General features: G+C 40.5%; 1 protein-coding gene across 8 annotated transcripts in view; it reads left to right on the top strand.

Moving 5' to 3' along the window:
• bchs (WD repeat and FYVE domain containing 3 bchs) overlaps nucleotides 1–24046 on the top strand; it is a 42322-nt gene that overhangs the window by 1664 nt on the left and 16612 nt on the right. For 2 of the 8 annotated variants that reach the window (XM_074093527.1, XM_074093526.1), the window contains exons 4-41: nucleotides 65–257; nucleotides 733–797; nucleotides 1115–1236; nucleotides 1344–1382; nucleotides 2080–2281; nucleotides 2550–2869; nucleotides 2953–3341; nucleotides 3685–3854; nucleotides 3946–4113; nucleotides 4422–4567; nucleotides 4777–4933; nucleotides 5142–5338; nucleotides 5705–5863; nucleotides 6160–6291; nucleotides 6499–6653; nucleotides 6922–7143; nucleotides 7398–7547; nucleotides 8339–8508; nucleotides 8963–9337; nucleotides 9437–9721; nucleotides 9819–10399; nucleotides 11200–11355; nucleotides 11812–12106; nucleotides 13105–13225; nucleotides 14040–14233; nucleotides 16761–16847; nucleotides 17757–17966; nucleotides 18525–18703; nucleotides 18951–19129; nucleotides 19369–19571; nucleotides 20335–20519; nucleotides 21079–21337; nucleotides 21875–22023; nucleotides 22412–22515; nucleotides 22816–22913; nucleotides 23053–23282; nucleotides 23364–23469; nucleotides 23695–23844. In XM_074093527.1, coding sequence (XP_073949628.1) covers nucleotides 65–257; nucleotides 733–797; nucleotides 1115–1236; nucleotides 1344–1382; nucleotides 2080–2281; nucleotides 2550–2869; nucleotides 2953–3341; nucleotides 3685–3854; nucleotides 3946–4113; nucleotides 4422–4567; nucleotides 4777–4933; nucleotides 5142–5338; nucleotides 5705–5863; nucleotides 6160–6291; nucleotides 6499–6653; nucleotides 6922–7143; nucleotides 7398–7547; nucleotides 8339–8508; nucleotides 8963–9337; nucleotides 9437–9721; nucleotides 9819–10399; nucleotides 11200–11355; nucleotides 11812–12106; nucleotides 13105–13225; nucleotides 14040–14233; nucleotides 16761–16847; nucleotides 17757–17966; nucleotides 18525–18703; nucleotides 18951–19129; nucleotides 19369–19571; nucleotides 20335–20519; nucleotides 21079–21337; nucleotides 21875–22023; nucleotides 22412–22515; nucleotides 22816–22913; nucleotides 23053–23282; nucleotides 23364–23469; nucleotides 23695–23844 — 7302 coding nt within the window. Of the gene's footprint in view, nucleotides 1–64; nucleotides 258–732; nucleotides 798–1114; nucleotides 1237–1343; nucleotides 1383–2079; nucleotides 2282–2549; nucleotides 2870–2952; nucleotides 3342–3684; nucleotides 3855–3945; nucleotides 4114–4421; nucleotides 4568–4776; nucleotides 4934–5141; nucleotides 5339–5704; nucleotides 5864–6159; nucleotides 6292–6498; nucleotides 6654–6921; nucleotides 7144–7397; nucleotides 7548–8338; nucleotides 8509–8962; nucleotides 9338–9436; nucleotides 9722–9797; nucleotides 10400–11199; nucleotides 11356–11811; nucleotides 12107–13104; nucleotides 13226–14039; nucleotides 14234–16760; nucleotides 16848–17756; nucleotides 17967–18524; nucleotides 18704–18950; nucleotides 19130–19368; nucleotides 19572–20334; nucleotides 20520–21078; nucleotides 21338–21874; nucleotides 22024–22411; nucleotides 22516–22815; nucleotides 22914–23052; nucleotides 23283–23363; nucleotides 23470–23694; nucleotides 23845–24046 lie in introns of all 8 variants that reach the window. The other 6 variants (XM_074093524.1, XM_074093523.1, XM_074093528.1 and 3 more) reach the window with 5 other exon arrangements.

The raw sequence follows: 24046 nt of genomic DNA, 5'->3' as shown, positions 1-24046 counted from the left end.
AAAATTAGGTGTAAACAAAATGCTGTTAATTTTATGGTTTTTCAAATTATATTACATTCAACAGGTCCTCGTAAGATTAAGTAGTCATCCATTCCCTTGTGAGGAATTGGCAAGGAAAGATGACTTAAGCCTACTGTTCTCTGCTATAACCTCTTGGTGTGCTCCCCATAATATTATGTGGAGAAAATCAGCTGCTGAAGTACTAATGACATTGTCGAGGCATGGTCTGACACAATCAGTTGTGCAGTACATTCACAGTAAGTTTACTTTTGTACTTCATCCATCACTACAACTTGGCCGTTTTTTTTTATTTTGCCCGTGCGAAGCCGGGGCGGGTCGCTAGTAAAAAAATATACAGGCTGGAATTTTTAAATGCCACCTGCAGGGAAAGTAGTCTAAATAATGAAAATAGAAAATTTTACTCAAAGGAAACATTCCTTTACTTTTGATGAGATACAAAACTTTTAAATAAACAACATCGTGTACTTTTATAGCGGCAATTGACAGGGTCAATCACTATTGAGGAGAACTTGATAGAGTAATTACTGTATTTATTATAATAAATTTGGTTGCCATCATAAATTGGATTTTGTATTGTGTCGGGGTTATTGCGCCTATAGATTTTGCCTTCGCGGCGTCTAATTTATGCGTCCAGACAAGGAGACTGGCATTTCGCCAGCGGAGCTTATGTCATGCCTAAAAAAGTAATGTTCTATGTATTTTCTTTTCCAGATAAAGGATGTGTGGCTCTTTGTATAGATAATATGCAAAAGATACCAGAGTTGACCCCATTGGAGGTAATACCAATTTTCACGATTTGGCTATTAAAATGATTATTATTCTTAATTTTTACGAGAACGCAAAAAGAGAACTAACATTAGGACTGGAATTCGAATCTCGTTCCTCGTTATTCAATGATACGTTTTAGCGTATAAATACAACAGATTACAGAGTTTATATCATTTATTTTCCTAAGAAAAATTAATCCAAAAAAAGAAAATAAATAAAGTATGCTAATGGCTAGTGGCAAGATCCATCTATCTTGCTTTTATGTCCGTGATTTTTAGAACTATGTACTTTTTTTTTCACTACATTATTAATGTCTTATTTATAGGTGGTCGAAATGTTTGTGGCTGTATTCTGCTTCCTGAAGGATTCAAGTGAAGTTAGTCAATTATTATTGGACGATTTTCGTTCATGTCAGGGTTATCTTTTTCTATCAGAATTCCTTCTCAAGTAAGTATATCAATTATTCAAAATTTATGTAAATTAATGCATGGTGCATGTGTAGTTCACTTTTAATCACTTTATTTTGTTCTTTTACTTTTTTTTATCTATCACAGGCATGAGAGAAATGGGGTACCCGATTATTTGACGTCAGGGTAAGCACCATTCACATTTTCCGGTTTTATTTATATCATATAATAACTAAGTTTAAAGTTTTATTAGTTGTTAAAATCACTGTAAGTCTTGTAGATAGTTGAGATGTATCGTTGTTGTTATATTTACACCCACACATTAGTTGCGTCATCCATTCTACACGCGTCGTTCTAACAGATGGTCACAGTTATTGCACTTAATGTATGATAACAGTTATGTGTGTGCAGTTGTTATATACTACCTATTGAACAAACCATAGATGTGATAAGATAACATTTCAGCCTGTTTTCTGTCAAGTCTATTTTTAATGATGGTCTGTCTATTGATGATAATCTGAAAGGTTAAGGCGTTGTCTAAATAGAAAGCGTACCATCATCTAACTTTGTGTGATGAACCGGCCGTCTAAAGGATCGGCTAGCCAAGTAGCATATCTATTAGTCAACTTTTTAATTGTCGTTCGATAGGAACCAAAACGACGTTTAGCCCTTGCGTTGTTAGACAAGTAGGCGTATTGCCAAAGGCCTAAAAGTTAATTTTATTCCTTTTGTCCTTAGACAAGGCTAGATATTTGGTGTTCTACGGATGTCGAATCGCATTTGGCACGATTCGTTTTATCGCGTTTTATTACGGCCACGCTCTAATATTTCCAATGAGCTATGTATAAAAGTATACATATTAAACTATCTGGGCATATTATAGGCTCGAAGAAGAACGAGTGAGTGGCTCAGAAGCCAGGGCAGCTCTTCGTAACCTAGTACTAATGATATCGTCCCTCTGCGCTTGCGGCTTTTCTGAACTGCGGCCGACGCGCGCTAACACAGAGATGTTCCAATTGCAAGGCTTTGTTCTGCCGCAGCCGACGACGCCGGGACAGGCTGTGAGGAATGTGCAGGCGTTTCAGGTAAGAAAAAAAAGGAGGAGGTGGTTGTAACCATGTTGCCAAGTCAATATGTTAAAACGAAATAATTGTACATAGGAATAAAAGGATTTTTTAAAACGAATTTTGCCCTGCAGTGGGACACTTAACTGGCTAAAAGCTGGTGCATGAATGTACCAACAACTTATGTTTGAGCCCCGCTATTCAATATTCAACTGTTTTTGAATACCTACAAACTACAAAAGTATAGGATTAGTTAGTAAATTATATCGGCAATTATTTGCTTTTCCAGGTTTTGCAGTCTGTCTTTATAAAGTCAAACTCGGCTGCGCTGTGTTGCACGATATTAGATGCCATATCAAGCGTATATCACGCAGATAACGCCAACTATTTTATATTAGAAAACCAAAACACATTGAGCCAATTCTCCGAAGGGATACACACGAAAAACTCTGAAATTCAAGAGAAGTTCTTTGAGCTACTAGAGTTCATAGTTTTTCAGTTAAATTTTGTTCCGTGCAAAGAATTAATATCACTCTCTTTATTGCTAAAAGCGAATAAATCCAGACGTTGTAGCATATTGTGTATAAAAACACTATTGAACATCTTGAAGTAAGTATTTATAGTTTATGTTGATTTGCGCTAACTGTTATTATAACGTTCATGATTTTCACACTTACCCGTTGTGTTTGCAGGCATAACACAATATTCAAAGATGTATACCGAGAAGTAGGTATGTTAGAAGTGTTTGTTACATGCCTCTCTCGTTATGCCGTATTTTTGAAGGACAAACAGATCTTGGAGGAAGAAAAACAAAAGAAAGATGCTTCTGCTGACCCCACGAAAGTTTCTAGCGATCCAATAGCTCCTGAGAGAAAGAAAAGGCTGTCCATAAGGCAGGACTCGCTGATAAAAGACCCTAACATTGATATAGAAGAGGAAGAGTTGGGCTCTTTAGTAATGGACGGGTTGACAGCCCTGTTGAATGGGAACACGAATAATTGTAATGTGTTTAGGGACTGCGGGGGCGCGAAGTGCGTCCATGGGATGGTGGTACACGAGTCTTGTCGAAGCAAGGCATTGGGTAAGTTATTGAAAAGTTATTCTGGAATAAAACGTTTTGATAATCTTTTACACGCGCATATCGTAAGTAATAAATACACACTTACCTACCGGGAAAAAGTTCTACAGTAGGCCAGGGAACAAATGGGTCAACTTGATTGACTAATTTATATCATATGTCAAATAACTATAGCCTTTTATTTTGCTACTCTGCAACAAAGAAGAGTTAAATAGTTCGCTTAATCTAAGTTCAACAAGTTGAACATTAATTCGTAGTAAAATAACAAAATGATTGCATAAAATAAAGCTTAATATACCTAAGACATTTTTTTGCATAACTTAAATAAATAAAACTATATTTGCAGGTGTTGTCAGAGAGTTGATTGTCAGTGGTTCAGGGGAGGAAGACATGTCAGCCTTGCTTTGCGGAATGCACGCGGCACCTAACGACGCACTGAAACTAAAACTTCATATTTTGAAAGCGCTATTAGCATGTCTTAGGGATTCCCACAGAACTAGGACTATTTTTAGAAAGGTATTTTGAATATCTTTGAGAACATGTTTTTATGGCTGGTGGAAAATCAAACAAAGAAGTACAACAAATTAATATTTATCGTACTTCGTAGGTCAGCGGTTTCGTGTACGTGACGAGTGTGTTGGGATCGTTGGAAGGCAAGCTGAACTCAAACGAACTGATGGACCGAGACATGCTTCAGCTGATCCACATCGTGTTCTATACGGTCAGCACGGCAATGCGGTTCGAGCCGGCTAACGCTAAATTCTTCCATCATGAGGTAAACTAGCCAAATTTTTACTTTTGACTGACCATCTCATTGACTTGGGCTAGGCCATGTAGTTTATATTCTTAGATGCAATATTTCAAATCTCCCCATGTCATAATTATTATTAAAGTGACTATCATTTCTCTGAGTGCGTTGTTTGGCCGTCGTATGTTATGCAAGTTGCATGTACTATATGAGATAAAATCTTTAATTATTTTATGTAACGAAATCTTAACAGCCATTTCGTAGACGTAAAGTTTCGTTTCTTAGTAAATTGATAGCGCTTTATAAAGTTGTAGTAATGATTAATTCTTGTCTAGATTTGTATGACCACACTGACGGATACGATTCGGCGGTTAGGCTGTTTTACTGAAGACACGGAGCTGCTGCACGACGTGGAGGCAGGAGACACGGGACTTTACGAAGTCTTCCATGAAGTTTTTACTGGGAACATTTTAGATATGAGGTAACATGAAAAAAAAAGTTTTTACAAGCTAATGTGTCCCGGACACGATGAAGCAATCTCGCACGTCCAGGGTGACTCTAATGTTGGTCTCAGAACAGAAATACCTTTACTAAATACCAGGGGATTATTGAACTGGTTAAAAGAAATTGTATAACTGCTAAACCGGTCGGAATATTAAAATGATACATTTCTTTCTTGTATTGTTATAGTTTCCCTGATACTGTACCGGTGGTGTTTATTCACGCTTGCATTGTGCTGAGAATGCTGTACGACGTCGCATTGGATTCCTTCGATAAGCCGACGTTTTGTGGCTCACTGAACGTGAAGTCTCCTAGTTTGACAAGACAAAGCTCAGCAATCAACGAGGTAAGAACTATAACACTATACTATGACAATGATGATAAAGATACATGTCAAAATTAAACGCGTAGTTTGCGTACAGTTGGGCACTGAATTTGAATGAGCGAGCCGCGTAGCGAGGTAGACGCGTGAGGAATGATTTTGTTTGCAGCTGCCACGTGAGGCAACTCACTCAATCCCTAAGGGACTAATGTTTTTATTTTACTGGTTCCAGTCGAAACCAGCAGGTCGCACGGCACCGCTGAACCTCTCCACCGGTAGTTCTTCCGGTGAAGCGTGGGTGGTCCACTCCGGTGTGGTGATAGTACTGGCCAAGCTGTTGCCCGCGCTGCCTCGGCCTTCCGACCATGAGGCGCATGCGCGAGCGTTGAGAGATTACCTCGCGCACGTGCTTAAAAGTCTTGTACGCAGGTCAGTACAACAAAAGTTGAGTAGTTTTTGTAAAAATTAAAATACTCGTACGAGTAACGTGTTTGCGCGAGTTGCGAGTTGGCGTTGGTTGCTGGCAATAAGACGAAAAATGAGCAAGTCGGTCATCCTGATAGTAAGTATAGTTCCAGGTCCGTAGACCCCTCTCCTGTAGGAATGCAGAGGGAATGTAGAAGCATTGTTAAAAAAAGAAGGTCAAGATGTAAGGGCCGAAAAATGCTTAAGATGGTGCTTAGCGACACGGTGGGCAAGTAAATTGGTGGTAGCTATATGAGCTCATCTTGCATATTAAAGTCATATCTGGGTTACTTTCACTCCTGAGTTGTAATATGGTCTATGTTATTGCAGTGAGCGCAACCAGCAGGTGATGTGTGGCGCCGGGCTTGCAGGCGCCGTGTTGCGCGTGTGTGGAGCGGCGTTACGCGCAGAGCGTCACGCGCTACACGCGCCTGCCATGTACATGCTAGAGAGACTCGCTGCGCATGCGTTACGCCCTTCCGATCTCAGGTTGGTGGGTTTTGGGAAACTGTGGTGTAAACCGCAAAGTTGTAACTGACGAGGCTATAGTGAACATACATAAAGCATACATTTGTATGCATTTACACAATGCAATTCCCAGTCGATATATTCATTCAAATTAAGTAAGATTTAAGTGTGGAAACTGCAGTGGTGCAGTACCTGCTACAGTACCTGATGCCACCGTCTATTCAATGGAAGCTACAGGTTTCTTTTTATGTATAATTATTTGTTTAATTTGTGATCCTGTGTTGTTCCATAGTTCTGTATACTGTCGCTATTTGCAGGGAGTTTTTGAGAATGGGCAATCCGCTGAATTGCGTGGCTCCTGAACCAGGGCAAGTTTGTAAGCCCGGTGGCCCGGTGCCCCTTACCAGGATCAAGACATTAGTGTCCATGACTACTCCAAGGGATTACAGGTAAGAACTGAATTATGATTATGACCTTGGGACCTTTAACAAACTTTGTCAATAATTCTTGCGACTAGGTACAATACGTGCTTAATGTGAATCCATTAATATTTAGTAGTGTCATGTGAACTTAAAGTTTTTTGTTAAATCTTTTCTTGTGTGGTAACGGTAACATTGCAATTTGATTAAACAGAAAACTTTTTTCTTAAATGTCAGGTCGCAAAACTCATGCACATTGCCACCGTTCGTTGAATTTGACATGTCAGCCGAAGGCTTCGGATGCCTCTACCTGCCAAGCATTGCGCCTCAGTCCGCCAACCTTAACGCGCTCGGCACTCAAGACAATGCCACTCTAGGAGGCATTGGCTCTGGTAAGTTAACTCGGCTTTCAAAAATTTTAGAAATATCTATGAATAGGTATAGCTTATTCTGACGTTTGTAATTAACGTGGGATTAGTCAACTGTTTTGATTACTGAGATATTCGTTTTAGAAAATTGATGAATTCAGAACGAATATGTCATTAAAATCTTCACAATGATCCTAAATTATTTTAACCCATCTCTTGCTGAATTACATGTAACAGTTGAGATGTTAATCGCATTTGATCTTCGTTGCAATATTAGCCATTTCATTTACAGGTGACAGAGTATTCCCACCCCAAACCGGATTGACGTACTCCACGTGGATTTGCGTCGAGAAATACTCAGATCCCCGGTCAGACCCCCATTGCGTGAGGCTGTTGACCCTCGTACGAAACATCAACAACAGCCGAGACGACCACCTAGTGTGCTTGGCCGTCGTACTATCAGCTAGAGACAAAGCTATCATTGTTTCTACACAAGAGACCATGGTGCCGCATAGTAAGTTGCAAAAGCATGTTATCTTGTAAAGCACATTGTAAGGACATTTTTCGATACAGTAGCCAGCACCATATACAATAAACTTTTGGTTTAAACTGAAAAGAGCGCAGCGTCGTTGTGATATTGTTCGTTAAATCATACTTCGCGGATGAAAGCACACGAGTAGAAAAAATAATGTTACTTTAGTACGAAAAAAAAACTTGTAAATGGGACTCCGGGACGGACTGTTATTTAGACTTATCGTTTTGTTTCAGATGTTGGCGAATGGGAGCCTGAAGGGTCAGGCGAGTGCGGCGCGCGAGTGTGGTGCCCTGATTTACAGCACGAGGGACAGTGGCACCACCTCGTCTTGGTCCTTAACCGGGCCGTGCTCAAGAATTCTTCCTTCTCACTATATTTAGACGGTAAAATTATATATACACTTTTTTATACCTATAGACAAAAATTAACTGAAAACTAGTTCATAGGTAGTTAGCTCGTTTTGCGAGCGGACAAACTGACGCCTTCGACTTGATATAACAAAACACTGTAACTTACAGCTGCATGCAACGCTTTTCAATTATATATTACTTGCCAACTTCATAGTCTATTGATTTTTTTTACTCTCGTTTTTGCTTTGTTTGTATCTCTCAGAACATAACCTATTACATATGTTATTGTAACACTAGCCGGTACCCGCGAACCGCGACGCCGTCCGCATTGAATTCGGTTATCGCTATCTAAACGGAACTATGCAAATAAAAAGAAACAATACTATGTTCTTCTCCGGGACTCAAATCATGTGTGTATACCGAATTTCATCTAAATCGGTTCAGCTGTTTAGACGTGACGAACTAACAAACAGACATACAAACTTTCGCATTTATGATATTAGTGGAATATCGTATTGAGAAACTGTTCTCTTTCATCTCTTCGCGCTCAAGTTATTGTTGCTTTCAGCTATTAGCAAATAATAGGCTAGAGCCCCATTGATTGGAAACCCCGGGGTTTCCAATCTGTTTCAATTATTTTGAAAGCAAACGCAGCGTATACCCGCGTATAGCGCAAGATACCCGTGCTGGGACCTGAGCGTACCATCAGGAGAAGCCTCTGGTAGTCTCTTGACGTTTGTAAATTCCTGATTTAGCCCGTGTTCGTATCTTAGTAGTCATTGCAGTCTGTATTGACTGTATTATTAAGCTATTATTTGTTGCAGGCCAGCACATGCATTCGGGCAAGCTGCACTACGTGAGCGCCAACCCTGGCGGCGGCGCGGCCACGCTGTCCGGCGCGTCGAGCGTGTACTGCGTACTGGGCACGCCGCCACAGTGGCGCCGCTACTCGCGGCTCGTGTGGCGACAGGGACCCGCCACGCTGCTGGAAGACGTGAGTAACTATACTACACCAGGGAAAAAACGAGCCTAAACCTTTTGTCCAATAAGTTTTAAGTTCCCAATGGGAACTGCGGCCCAAGTCCTCTCATTCCGAGAGGACTGTGCCCTGCAGTGGGACGTATGTAGGCCGAGAATGCCGAGATGGTGATCATCATGATAGTTTCATCATCTCTTTCTACCATCATCTTACACAGTGTGACAGAAAGAAGAGGCGAAAGCGATTGCGATTCCTAGTGCGTTAGACAATAAGCCCAATGCTGAATACTTGGGCTCGGATTAATTTGTTGCTACTTTTAATAATTTGTATGCTGATAACTTGCATAGACAACTTAAAACTGACGCCTAAATTTTACCATTCTCTCAGCAAGACTCGATAGAGTGAAGAGAATTCACTGCAGACGATTTAATTTGAGAAATATATTAACAGTACCCTGTTTGTATTCCAGGTTTTACCGGCTCAAACTGTATCGATCATATACCAACTTGGGCCGCATTACATCGGCACGTTACAATCGCCTCTACCTCCCGGCCACAACCAAGAGCCGTTAGCGCCGCTCGTGGCCGAAGAAAAAGTTGTATTCGGAATCAACGCCCGGGCAATGACGCAGCTCACGCTCGCCAAAATACGCAAAGTGTACAGCAAGAATGACAATAAAGCGATAGCAAAGCAATTGGGCATGTCTTCCCATGAGAATGCCACCCCCATAAGAATACTGCATAACTCTGCTGGACATCTGATGGGGCCGGCGAGGTGCTTGGGAGGCACGGTCGTCGGATATTTGGGCGTTCGGGTCTTTTGTCCAAAACCTGCTGCTATTATGGTAAGAAATAATGCTAGAGCAAACATAATTTCATTAAACTTCAATTACTAAGGCGCTGGATTGAATTCTGTGTACATTGAATATTTTGATACATTGCAGATAGATACAGTTGGTGGATGCTCCGTTCTACTGGGTTTAATCGCCATGGCCCAAGACGTTGAATGCCTTTACGCCGGTGTCAAAGCGTTGGTTTGCGTAGTACGATCCAATAAAGCCGCCCAGGCAGAAATGGACCGCCGGAAAGGATACCAAACACTAGCAATGCTGTTAAAGAGGAAAAAACAACTTTTGAATTCTCACATTCTACACCTCATATTCGGTTTAGTCGGAACAGTTGACAGTCAAAAAGAAACATCATCTATACCAAATTTAACAGCGTTTCAGGTATGTTAGTAACCCTATTTATGTTTATTTTTTGTTGTCATCTTTTCCGGAGGCGTTATGGTGTACGTTTTATTAGTTTTGCTTAACTTCCTTCCAGGATCTCATTTGCGAGTTGGAAGTGTGGCTGGGTGCTCCAGGTGGCTTGATAAAATCCCTGTTGGAACATTTGCTGGAACTCGCTACTGAGACAGCGCACAAAACGCACAATCTGCGCACAATGCGGGAACTGCAGCTAGTCTCGAAACTTCTTTACATCATAAATGACGTTAAAGTTGTGAGCACAAAGAACGTTCTCATACAACTGTTGGCTGCGCTACTAGGAGGCCAGCCGAGGCCAAGTGATCTTCTATGCTTAGGACAGTTCATGGCTTATACATTACCTTTGCCATCGCAAACTGAGAAGGGTTTGAATCTAAAGGAAAGTGATTGTGAAAAGGAATGCGAAGGCGAGCAAGTTATACTGAGGAACAAATGTTTCAATGTTTTGCACGGTCTGCTTTTCACGGCACGGAATCTTGTAAACACTATTGTTTGTGAGGAGATCTCACGAGTGTTGGGGATGGATTGGTTGCTGAGTTTCATGCAAGAGAACGTCCATCCGACGACAGTTCTATGGGCCCTGAGGATACTGGTGATTCTTTGCTCCGGGCAAGGACAGCAATCGGCAATAATGCAACGGTAATTTTATATTATTCTTTACAATTATATCTCTTGTTTAATACTAGAATCCCATTCCATTAAATATTAGTCTAAAAAGTCAAACAATCTTGTTGACATCGTGCATTCTCGTTGACGTCACAACATTGCGTTTGGCTAATTATAGTGGGGATAAGGTTCGAATATATTTCTTCTAAGTCTAAAGCTGCGCATCCACTGCTTTGGAACCGACCGTACGAAGCGGACGGATTTGTTGCTTTGTATAGATTTCTTTGGTACTGCGTGTACTGGATCGGCATTTCTGCGCCATAGAAATAGTTGGCGCTAGTCTCGAGGCCAGTTAGACAACTTTTACATTTGCGGTATGTTTGTGTTTGGTTGAATAACTAAATGAGCCAATCACAAGCAAGTCTGTAACGTCAAACGGACCACTCGATGCTAACGCCATCTAGGGATATTTTGCCTGCCAAGAAACTCTTAATATTTGACACAACAAAGAGTTCATAAATATCTGATACTCTCACGACTCGTCGGGCGATTGTTCGAGCGTTTCTACCGCCTCATTTTTCTGCTCACATTTTTTACTAATTGGCTATAGATATAGATTTTGATGTTGTTTTCGATTATTTGTTACGAGTTCCTGTATTTCTGCCAGAAAACAAAAAACTGTTTTAGAATATTCGGCCATTTTTAAAGAAAAGTGTCTACAAAAATGACGAGACGGTTGAAACACTCGAATAATCGCCCTGTCCGACATTTTTGCATGCTGCGCTGTGGCAGTTAATGCAGGTGACTGTACGTTCATGATATCTTTGGTGCAGGTTCCGTGAAGGCGCGGGAAATGGCGGCTGGCTGCGGCACACGGAAGTGATCGCGGCGCCGCACCAGGCCGGCGTGGTGCTCACCGCGGCCGTGCACTCCCACTCGCATCTGCACATGCAGCTGCTGCACACTTCTGGCTTCGTGCTGCTCTCCTGGTAACGGCCACCCGTAAATTACGTCACGCGCCAACAATGTTATTTTAGACAATATTATCCGGCATAATACGCTTTAAGCTGTCTGCCGGAGCTCTCGACTGAACAAATGTGAATAATTATTTTGTCCCTTTGTCGCTGTTATTCTTACCGATCAACGATCTACCAAAAAATGGTCTTCAAACAGTACAATAAAACATACATTTCAAACATCGGGTTCGAAGGACCAATTATTGGGGAGTGGTATTTATTATGATTGCTTTTGAGTGGAAACTATATGATTAAGTACAAGTAAACTTCACTTTAAAAGTGGGAGCCGACAATGATCGTCTTCACAAAAGTGATCGGTTTCAACGTATAGCTTTATATTAGCATTAACTAACATAGTTGACATTGGTAATAATATGTTGTACCATGCAGTGAAAATGCAAGATCTAAAACCAACTTTTTCCTTCTCAGGCTGGTGCTATCCCACCTCCACATACCCGAGTTATACTATCTTCTATTCGGTCTAACGCTCGGCCAGCCTATGCGTAACATTGGCTCGGACAAGACGGTTTCCGTAGAACGCGTATGGGCCGCCGCGTGGGGAGCCGCCGCGCCTTCCCGCCAGTCGTCCGCCGCCGTCGCAGCAAGGATCACCCTGTGCCCTGAAGCGGTGGTTATACTCCTCGGAGCCGTGAGGTCTTTGATACATACAGAAGCGGCGAATCTGCCCGACTGGCTGAAGGATCACCCTGTAGCTATTATACAAGTAAGTGGAAGAATATTAGTGAGTCTGTCATGACAGCTTCTTGTGTTCTCACTGTCTCTTTGATTTCGATTTTTTAAACATTTCAGAGCTTTTAACACTTTAAAACACTAATTTTGTATTACGTTCAAAATTTCACCTCGTTTTTTTATTTTTCATTTAGTCTGTCTCTTAGATTATCAAAAAAAAAAATTTGACGCGGACGTACCTATTCTTTCTTTGGACAATAAAAAAAAATGGCAAATATGAAGCGCGTCAAAGATCGAGAGTAGGGCTGATATAAACCTTTTCCAGGCATAGTGCATATAGCAACCACATAAATGTCCACAAATATTCGACCTTACTAAGTATACAATATGGTACAAAATCATTTGAATTTGTTAAAAATATTATAAATAGGTAAACAACATAAAACTATGATTTATTTTGTGGTAGCACATCTACATTCGCGGGACCTAGAAAAGGGTTAGCTAGCTAGCTATATCTTCATATTTTTTATTTAATTGTCAGAAGAAAATATATGTGTCCAATATTTGGGTGACACTCTTTACCGGCCCGGATAATACTAAAGGGGCTCCTAGACGGGCCATATTTGGTGTCCCTGTCTAACATGTGAGTAACCAATAGTTGCCGGCCACAAATTGCAGTGAAAATATGGCCCGTCTACGAGCCGCTTAAGATATAAATACCGACCCTGTTTTTCGTGTACTCGCCTATAGAAACTCATGTCAGCTTCTATGAGCGTGTACACGAAAACAGGGTCGGTATTATAAAGAGTCTTTGTATTGTATTGTATTGTATTGTATTGTATTATCCGGGCCGGTAAAGAGTGTCACCCCAATATTTTCTGATTATCTAAATGACGGGACATTTTTTTTTAAGTAACTGCCCTACCAAACTAAGCATGATAATTATTTATGAAAAATTGCATGACATTTGTCTCAGGCTTATCTTCAAGAACCACACCTTTTAAATATGGCGTTCTACCTGGGGATTCACAGGTGCTGTTTTCCCTATACAATACTCTACCGGATTTCGTCACGATAATGATGACTGCTGAAGTTCTGATGGCTCTGGCATCCACCCTCTTCCCACCTTTCACGGCAGATGACATACATATGCGTAAGTTGTCTGTTCTGTAAAAACTTTATTGTTTCAAGGACAAGGACCATCTTTACATTACAATTAAGAGCTCGTGTGCTAAAATTAATGTTATTTGTTGTGTATATACATAAACGATTGTTAAGCTTTTGTAAACTTATTCCAGTTATATTTATCTATCACTGCAAGGTACGGACAAAACTGAAATTATTACTAGTTACAAATCTTGTCTGACTTAAAGGCCTCCGCTAACTCGTGCGGCTGCACGGCTTAGCGCGCGGCGTGCCTATTTCATGTCGTCTAATAGAGCAGCGATACTTGAGGCGGGTCTCTGCTCTCTTGAAACCAATGAGGGCTATCGCGAATGAATTCGCCGCTAGAGGCGCTAGTGTAGCGTGAGGTCTCCGAAATGTCAAATCTCATAGTTTTTGGGTGAGCTACGCGGGTTTATTTATAATTAGATTTTTTTTGTGAATATTTTGCATTACCTGAAATTAATTATGGCAATTATGCGTTACGGGGCAATGAATGTCTGTGTTTTGATACAGTTTTGTCTTTTGGAAACGTTTGTCCTCCCTTTTTTTCCGAACAAAACGGGACTAACCAACACTGTGGTTGCTGGATATTTTTATGGTACGGTTTTAAGGTGTTTTAAATATGATTTTAATCTAAACTTTGTTTTCACGCCCGTAATAACAGACTTTAAAGCCATACTTAAAAACCTCACGCAACAGTGCGCCATCTAGTGAGACAAAAAACGATAGCCCTCATTGAAACCGCCGCGTGGGTGCTGGAGCGAGTCAGCAAAGGTCCTAATAAGGTATTTTTTGCATAGCAATCTGCGAAAGCGGCGAAGAATCCGGTGCGTCGACGCCTGGTTCAGAAAAGGAAGCGGTGCTCGTCCCTGGCGGGACCCCTACGCCGAACGCTGCGTTGACGCAGCACGCCGCACGACAGCACGTCATGGACTTTCTGAGGGTCATTGTACTCGATTCGTTGCCGCTCAACGTCTCCGGGAAGGCAGCGCCTGTAAGTATTCAGAGGACGGGAAAGTTTTCTAGAGTCGAAGAGTAAAGGCTCAGTTTCATTGGTCAAAGGGGCCCGTAAGCGGGGTATGGGAGATTTCCGTAACGCATGCCATAAGGCCTGCGTTTTGAGGGCCAATTGTGTAACGTTTCTGACACTTACAGTTTTCTTATGCGAAAACTATCATTTGATTGTGAACGCGAGTGTCAGAAACGTTACGCAATATAACCTCTGGTTTCACTAAACGTTATACCGCCTACATATCGATTGAGTTCTCGATTTATGAGTTTCACTAGTCGTTATACCGCCTGCGGGGTCACCGCACACTATATTAAATTTTATATCAACCGAGTTTTCGACCAATGAAAGTGAGCTTTAGAAGTGAATGGACCAATGAGATCTATATGTTTTTTTTTTTAATTATATTTCGAGGTCCTATTCAATCACAACGTTACTCGCTATGTGTGTAGTGGTAGAGTGTCTTACATATAATTTTTTTTTTTACTTAAAGCTATTTAATGTCTTGTTGCTCATGAAATGAAATGACAGTGATGGAATATAGAGCATGTATCTTATGCTATTGTTATGCAATGTTGTACTAGAAAATAATTGAATGTAGAAAGTAGTAATTCACTGACAACTTAATGTTAATAACAACATACTTTTTTACTGTCTCATTTATTTCGAAATGAATATCATCACCATATTATTACTATTGGACATTCACTTGCTTTATTGTGAAGTTGTTTCGCTGAATGGTTGTTGTTTTTTTAACAACTTACATCATATTCCTGTACTCCACGAAAAGTGACAGAAAAATTGTAGTGCAAAGATTAGCTAAAAACAGCTATCACTTAAGTATATTTGATTGTGCACATAACCTTCTGTTAAAGCAATAAAATAACTTTTTAGAACTAAATGCTAACCTACAAATCAATTCTCATGCAGCGACTTCTCCAAATGGCTTTCAATGTTTTGACTGTTTACTGCAATTCAAATTAAAAACCACTGGCAAATGTTGCCGAGATAACACCAGCGCAAAGTTTTTGTTACTTTAAACAGTGCGCGAGAGAGTGAAGTAGGTTCTCTGTCTTTTCGGCGAAATGTTATATTCCCAAATGTTTCATTTGCCAAACTGTTTCATTTCCCAACTCACGATTTTCCCTGAAACCATATTTTATTCGGAGCTTACATAAAAAAAACATAATCTAACCTACTGTGTTCTATAAAACCATAAGAAAATACACTGAGAAAAAAATTTGGTTTCGGAGGAAATTGAGAGTTGGGAAATAAAACAGTTTGGCAAATGAGACATTTGGGAATAATATTTCTGCAAAAAGGCAGGATACCTCGTGAAGTGATGCTCATTTGCTTAGTGGGATTCGACGGTGCACTCTCTAGCTCACTGTATACCCAAGTTCAAATGTAACTTATTTTTGCGTTAGTGTAGAACTAGTCCTGTAGAAACAGCAGGGCTACTACGAAACTCGAAACTCGAAGTTCGTGTCCTGCGGTCCCTCTGACATTACTATTTAATACGAGAGCGAGAGGGACATCGAGTTTCGAGTTTCGTAGTAGCCCTGCTGACACAAATGAGCATGTGAGCACTTGAAGAGAGACTGCGACGTGACAGCGATTTGTCGCGCAGCTCGGCCGTGCTTTACGTGTGACCGTCGAAGCGACGAGCGATTTTACTGGTCATTGCTGGGTTGAGACAAAGTTGAGAGGCCCACCGCTCGGTGTTTAACTGGCAGGACACTCAATGATTACAAGGTGTTTCTACTCTCTTGGACAATAAACGAAATCCCGAGTAGAGTTCCTTTTACACTAATGTTCCAATATTGTAAATTATTACAATATTGGTACATTAGTATATTTTCGTAACACACGAGAAAATGAAACGCTTACTGAGCCCCACCCAAATCAATCATTTCTCTGTTATCCATTCCGCGATCTTATTACTTATTTTATTCATCATCATCATTATTACGACTTCACAAAAAATGTTTAGAACCCCTGCTTCTGTGACCTTCTAGAGTAAAACGTTATATTGAATGGATAATCAACACGTTTTATTCATCTTTGTCCAGAGGACAGAGACACGTTGTATAATATCGCTCGTTGCGCCGCCTGTCGCGCTTATTCACACCCGAGCCGTAACACAAACCCCTTGAGTGCAACGATCGCATTGGTACCATCAGCCAAATATGTGGTCTACCACCCTTATGTTGATAATCGTTTGCATGTCATAAAACAATAATTCCAATAAACGTGTCTGTCAACTTGAAAGATCGACGTTAGCGACATATTCATTTGATAGGAACTTATTTAAAAATTGATAGACCACTTATTTGGCTGATGGTACAAGAGATTTATCTTAGGGACAAATAGATGTCGCGTCGCAGTTGGAGTGTTGTGGCCCGAATTTAATAAAGAAGTGAAATAAAGTCGAAGTGAAGTTGGTTTTGGAAATTCTTTTAGTTAATTGAAATAAAGTCATCTTGTTAAGAAAACTCGCTGTTGTTCGTAGAACGCTGCATCCACTGACTCAGTGCCATCGTCAATGTTTTGTACGCCCTGTAGCCCCTGCTCTACGCCATCATCCTACTTTTATAGCGTAAATATAAACACTGTTTCTTTTCTTTTTTTAACACCCTCATTTACCTTGGTCGTATGTTTAAATGAAAATGTAATATTCGAACAATGTAAATGATCTTTCATAACATAAAGTACACACACCATTTTGATTTGTTAACAATAACTGCTAGTTACAATTATAATCGCACATAACACACTTCTCGAGAAAGAGTACTCATTTAATACCTATAGAATGCATAGTTTAGTTTTAATGGTGGTAGATTTTTTTGACATTCATAAGTGCTTGTTATAGCCTAAATTGAATAAAGATATTTTGACTTTGACTTTGACTTAGATTTTTTTTTGTTACCTATTCCGATTGATTACAAATGTAATCTCGTGTGACAAAACATCGATATAATCACTAAAATCTCTTAAAATACTTAAGTAAGTTTTTTTTAAATCTTTATCACTGGAAAATTAGAATATTAGAACACAAACCGGTACATTCTCTTTTAACGTTCTCACACTTTGATTAAAAGTTTTTTTTTTCTTACTAATATTTTGAACGAGTTTTAGACACATTTCCATCGGTAGGTAGAACGCGATCACCTCATTATCTGCTCCAATCAAAACGGCTAAAATCCTAGTTTCATAATAATATCATTTTATTTGTTGCTATTCCAATGTTTGCTTTGCTGTCATGTGTTTGTAAAGCACCTATATACTGCAGTAGTGTTTTCAGAACAGAATTGTTTTTTATCCTAGTTTCATAATAATATCATTTTATTTGTTGCTATTAAAAAACCTATATACTGCAGTAGTGTTTTCTCTGTTGTTAGTCTTCTAAAAAACTCATCTCATTTGTAGACAACTATGTACTTAGTCTATATTTTTGCCTCACTTTTGCCACAAACTTGTGTTTTTATATCAATTTCGTTCGTTCCAGGTAATCGATTTGGTACTCGATGCTTCTCCAACTAACTCCACTAGTCAACAACAAATCGAATTCCAAACAGACGTCCTGACGACTCTAATGGAGAATTTATTGAATACAGAGTTGTTTGGGACAGAGTCTAATATATCGAATGTTTGTTACTTGGCTGCAAGACTGGTGGACAAGCTATGGCAGGGCCAACTTTCCAGGGATCCGCATGATGTAAGATTGTTTAGTTTTTTTTTTTCATGTCATTAGATAGAAACAACTTGACTTAATTAGTGAACACTAATAAACAGATAATATACAATAAGGACTATAAAATAGTTACAATCTATGATTGTAAAATACTAATAAATGTGATTCACTGATAGACAACGCACAGCAACACATACATATACTAAAACTACTATAACTGATACCAATATTACCATTGTATACTATAGAGGTTTCACTAATTAAAAAAAAATTGAATTTAGTGTCAGCATTATAAATTAATTGGCTCGCACCTCAGTTTTTCGAAATTCAAGTGCGGAATTACATTTGAAATTTACCACGAGATTTGTGGTGAAGGAAAACATCGTTAGGAAACCTGCACAAACCTGCGAAGCAATTCAATGGTGTGTGTAAAGTTCCCAATCTGCACTGGGCCCGCGTGGGAACTATGGCCCAAGCCCTCTTGTTCTGAGAGGAGGCCTGTGTCCAGCAGTGGGACGTATATAGGCTGGGATGATGATGGGATGATGATTATAAATTAAATAAAAATAACAATTTCAACAGGTATTTGACTTCATCGTGAAGTTAGTTACGCAAGCTAAGAAGAAATCTTCCGTCATATCGTTGGAGGGGTTGCATCATTGCTTGAATAGAACGATTCTGTTCTTGCTGTCCCGCTCTACCGACAGCATCGCTGATCAGATGTCGGTTTTAGAAGCACTGCACAAACTTACCACATATAGGTATGTACTACAACTCCTTTTTTCCTAAACACTTGTTAGGCTTATAATAGAACAACACTCTTTGGTTTAGATCTGTAACTTTAATATTTAGGGGGTGAGGGTCGTGGTCCGGTTCTTCAGAAGTAAATCTCTCTGGGATCTAAAAGTTAATTGTTTTGTTTTCTCCGTTGTTTTTTTACTGTAATAATAACTTCCATAAGTAGTAGTAGTAATGACTAATGACCTAATTAAAAAAAATACTTCACAGGTTATTGATATTCGGTGCCGGAAACCACGAGCTAGAGTTTGTAGGCTGCCTGACTTACTGTCTGCTGCAACTCAGTGCCAACATGAAGATAGCGCTCGACTCGCACATGCGCACAATGTGGCACGTCATACCAGGGTGCGACGTCGAATCCAGAGACGACCAGTTGAACACGCATCAAGGTAAATTATCAAATACAATGAGAGTTCCATTCTATATCTACCTACCTACAGTAAAACCAGAATGTTATTATCGTTCGGGACTCGTCGGTTCTTTTCGTTTTACTGAAAATTCATATGAGAGAGAAAAAGAAAACCCCTCTTTTCTTTCGAGTTCGAGAAATGGATCTTAATATGTATAGTCTCCGAAATAATGCAGCACTATTACATTGGGTGTTTCAATTAAGTTATTATTCACACAGGTCGTAATCTAATGGCGGGAGCATCCCGTCGCGTATGGGAAGAATTATACGCATGCAAAAAGCCGGCTATAGAAGAGGTTTTCAAAGTAACCTTAATGCTGCCAGCGGGGAATGCACGCGCACCCGATCTGACAGCTGTCAGAGAACAACTGAGCGAGAGCGCGCACAAACTATGGATCAATTATATTGACACGGAACGAAAGGTTGGTTCACTGTGAAAATCCTGTACCTATGTGGTCAGATTAGCAATTCGTCTAATTTGAACTCACTCAAGCGCACGCAGTCGCTACATTAATTTCAATCGGTGTGAACTACAAATATAGCTTCCATCCAGCTTTGTTTCTGGATCACATACCGGTTTATACTGTGTAAATCTCTGTTTTACGTTTTAAATCTCTTGTATATTTATGTGCCATAGTTTTTTTTTCTGTAGTTAATAGCAATACTCCAGGACTCTTCTCGCCCAACGACTGTGGTCCATTCTAGCAATATGTCCTGCCCATCTCCACTTTCTGCGTTCTATTTCTGTTATTACGTCATTCACTTTAGTCTGGAGTGGAGACCCCGTGCTAACACCCGCGGTAGAGGACGACCACCAAAAAGATGGACAGATGATATCCGGCAACAAGCTGGCGTAAACTGGATGCGAGTGGCAATGAATAGGCAAGACTGGAAAAGTAGAGAGGAGGCCTATGTCCGAAGACGGGCGCTATAAGGGCTGTTATAGATAGATAGATAGATAGAATAGTAATAATCCCATTAAAAGAATAGTAACAGTCTAGCCCCAATCTACAATTCAATCACCGTGTTTCTTTATTGTTCTATGATAAAGAGTTTACATATAGTTGTATGAAATTTTTGAATGCCAACTTTTTTTTTTTACTTCATTTCTCACAAGCTTTGCCAATCTATCAGGAACGCCGAATACTGTCAGCCGTTGTTTATAACCAACATTTAACCGAGCAGGCGGTGTACCGCGTGCCGTGGGAGCTCCACAACCAGATCCAGTCCAAGATACAGAAGGTGACGGGCGGGCTGACGCGGCTGGCGTCGCGCACTAAGGTCAAGAAGGACGAGTCCGCCAAGCAGCGGCCGCACCCGCCGCGCGACGACGCGCTCGCGTTTGTGCAGGACCACGTGCAGCTGGTCAGGTGAGACAGACCAACATACAGAAGTTCTAACGCTTGGATTTGATTTTTTTGTACAAATTAGCAGTGTAAAAACCATGGCCAGAATATTTGTAAAGGTCAGGTGTCCTCAGCATATTTAAATGTGTCTTCTGACGCCGACTCAAATCTTAGCAAGCGATTGTTTATATGTTATTGTTTAAGTCCGTTTAATTTCACTTCTTTAGAAGCTTAATGGAGTTGAAGCATGTAGGGTGAAAGCGACGTGGGAATTGAATTTTAGCTATAGCTAAAGCTATAGCTCTTAAAGTCGGACAAGTGTAAAAGCTTCATAATAAAATGTTCTGCCATTGGAACATCCGATTAAATTTCGGGCTTGACATCCGACAAGTGGAAACCAGCTCTATTGTGAGGGGTCCATATTGACTCACATAAAAATGTTTATCCAAAAAAAATATCAACTAACGATTGGTCGTCATAACCTTCACTCTTCCTAATTTTTCGCGCGACGCAAATAATAATATGAGAGCACCCTTAATAGCTATTTATCTATGAAGCTAAGCCCGTAAGTATTTGTCTCCAGACAAGCATGGTACCTCCAGCTCCAAACAGCAGCCAACACCTGCATGCACACAACCCGCTACGTGCAAGCCGAGTGGGCCGGCGCGTGGCGCGAGCTCACTCGCGAACGCGGCCTCTGGGGGCCCCCGCGCGCGTCCCCCCTCGACAAGTGGGCTTTGGACTCCACCGAGGGACCCTGTAGAATGAGGAAGATGCTGCGGCGGAATCATCTCTTTTATCTGCATTATCCGTATAGACCGGAGCTGGATAATCCTGATAATGTAAGTGCTGTTAAGACTTTCTTAATTTAGCTCGCGTTCGACTTAAGACGCTGATTATAGCGTGTACTCTGTCAAGTACTTGGCAGAGTAGTTGTAGTTGGAGGATAAGCTTCATGACGACTTTCTTGGGAAATATTGTTGTGGCCTTGCCTTTCACACCGCAGTGTTGGTCGGTGTCCGAAGTTCGTAATTGGTAATAGAGCTCTGCAGGTCCCTTTGTCGTCTTACGGCACCCACCCTAAAATATGGGTGGACCAGGGCGGCGAGGAGGCCAGATTGTTCGCCTTGTTATTTACTTGCATAACGACCACATACTGGGAGCTGATTCTGGTCGAGATACCTATATTACGATTTGAAGATTCCGTGGAACTGCGTTAGAATTTCGATGTAATCTACTAGAGAGATTGACCGTGATCAAGAAGCATCGGTGCCCTGATCCGAAATATAGCTCCGCTTTTGGTTAATAAAGTGAATCTAAAACTTATGAGTTACTGTGATTTATGACGTGTCAATATGTGTTTTTTTTCTGTCATGCAGAAACAATTGAAGTACAAAGTGGCTCAAAGTTTGGATAGCAAAGAGTACTACAGGGTGTACCAGCAGTGGCGGACGGCAGGCAACATGCTCGGTGAAACGGATGGCATAGAACCCGCTGATCTGCAGACTTACGAGGAAGAAGTCACGAAGTAAGAATAAATATAGGCATGAATGAAATTTTCGACAGCACATTGTCCAGCGGTTGGCAACCTTTTAGCAGGCAAGGGCCACATAATTTTAAATTAAAAGAAAGGAGGACCGGAAACATTTATTGGAATTTTATTAAACTTCGAAATAGAACGAACTGTTCTCAAATACTCTCATATATATTAAAATAAAAAAATATTAAACAGTCTCGGTCCGCAGTTTCCGCCCGTGGACCGCACGTTGCCTACCGCTGTTAGACACCTGAGGTGTACCGTGCCTTTTCGAACTACGAAACCGATTCACACGTCGCACATTCCGCATCTTTTTGTTTTCAAGTTATATCATGCGTAGAAGCTGTAGTATTGAATTGTTTTCGTTTAATTATTACAGCAACAGAGACCCGTCTCTAGACGATTCGAACGAGAACGGGTCACCATCAGACCTGGTCAGTAGCGGCGTCGTGAGCCGCGGAACTAGCCAGACGTCTGCTGAAGGTAAATTACTACTTGTGAAGAAGCTTTTGATTTTTAATGAGAGCTTATGATGATTCACTATGCTACAGTATGACGGCCACACAGTAACACATTATAATAGAGTAATTAAAGCATTAAATTTTATCTGTTATCCTACAGTTCTAAAATATAAAATGAATGGAACACACGTACGTGTATGTAGTCAAGCTGTGAGTATACCCGTCGTGTTTCGAACTGCATGGTCGTTTGTGTAGAGAAAGACAACTATAGTATAGATCACATGCATAGATAAATAGATCATACATTATATTATTGCAACAGGCAATGAAGACGGTCCAGACAACGAGGATGACGACGAGCAGCAATCTCCTCCGCCAGATAACCAAACTCTTCTGAGATTACTCGAACATCACGAAAAGGTAATTTTAACTTAGTATCAATCTATATCTTTACTATTGTTTTCTTATTTACAATAAATTTTAAAGTAACATGTACAATGTTTGTACGTGTGTGACATTTACCTTTTCATTAAAGTATCATCTACTTCCCACTCCTTAGATTACGCACATGTTCCGATGCGCAAGGATACAAGGTCTGGATACAGTAGAAGGTCTACTCTTGTTCGGTAGAGAACACTGCTACGTGATAGACGGCTTTACTTTACTGAAAAACAGAGAAATTCGGGACCTAGACAGCTGTCCTGATGACTATGAACCCATACTTCCCAGCCAAGGGATACAGCGAAGCAACCAAAGACAGTGTAATAAATTTTTATACGAAGATATACGGTAAGTAACTATATGTGATAAAATATAGTGTGACCAATTTTGTTACTTACATGTTTAAATTTTTTTTTTTTTTGTTCAAAGGGAAGTGCATAAAAGAAGGTATCTCCTGCAGCCCATCGCTTTGGAAGTGTTTTCAAGCGATGGTCGAAATTACCTTCTCGCTTTTCCAAGAAAAGTTCGAAATAAAGTAAGTGATAAAATTGTAATCTCCCTAGTTTCCTTTTCAGTATTTGTTATACCAGTTAATTTTATTGCGATTGAATTTTGTTAAAATGTTATGTTATATATTTGCTGTGACTTATTTTTCAAAAGTGTTTTTCAATAAAAAGACACGACAAGATCGCTTACCTTCTTTGTAATGCTAAAAAAAACGAAGTATAGTCATAGTTTATTCTGTGTTGTTATGTGGCAGGTGTACAGCCGGTTCACGGCGCTGGCGACGGGCATGGCGGACAGCGCGGCGGGCTCGGTGGCGGGGCAGAAGCGCGGCGTGGCCGTCGAACAGCCCGCCAGTCTTCTCGCCACGCTCATCGGAGACACCTCCGTCACGCAGCGCTGGCTGGTCAGACACCTTTTAAACTACAGTTTGCTATACAGAAATAAGGTCTTCGCATACTTATCAACTCAAACTTTCTACTACTGCTACTACACGTAACCGGCGGCCTGATTTCCGTATTCGGCAAACCAATTGGCCAATTTTTGACGTTTTGCGGCAAAAATATAGCATATTGTTCAAAACGTGAGATTAAAACTCAAAGCGCTCG

This window comes from Choristoneura fumiferana, chromosome 10 (assembly GCF_025370935.1).
Source record: "Choristoneura fumiferana chromosome 10, NRCan_CFum_1, whole genome shotgun sequence".
Lineage (NCBI taxonomy): Eukaryota > Metazoa > Arthropoda > Insecta > Lepidoptera > Tortricidae > Choristoneura > Choristoneura fumiferana.
This window is presented reverse-complemented; position numbering and strand designations above follow the sequence as displayed.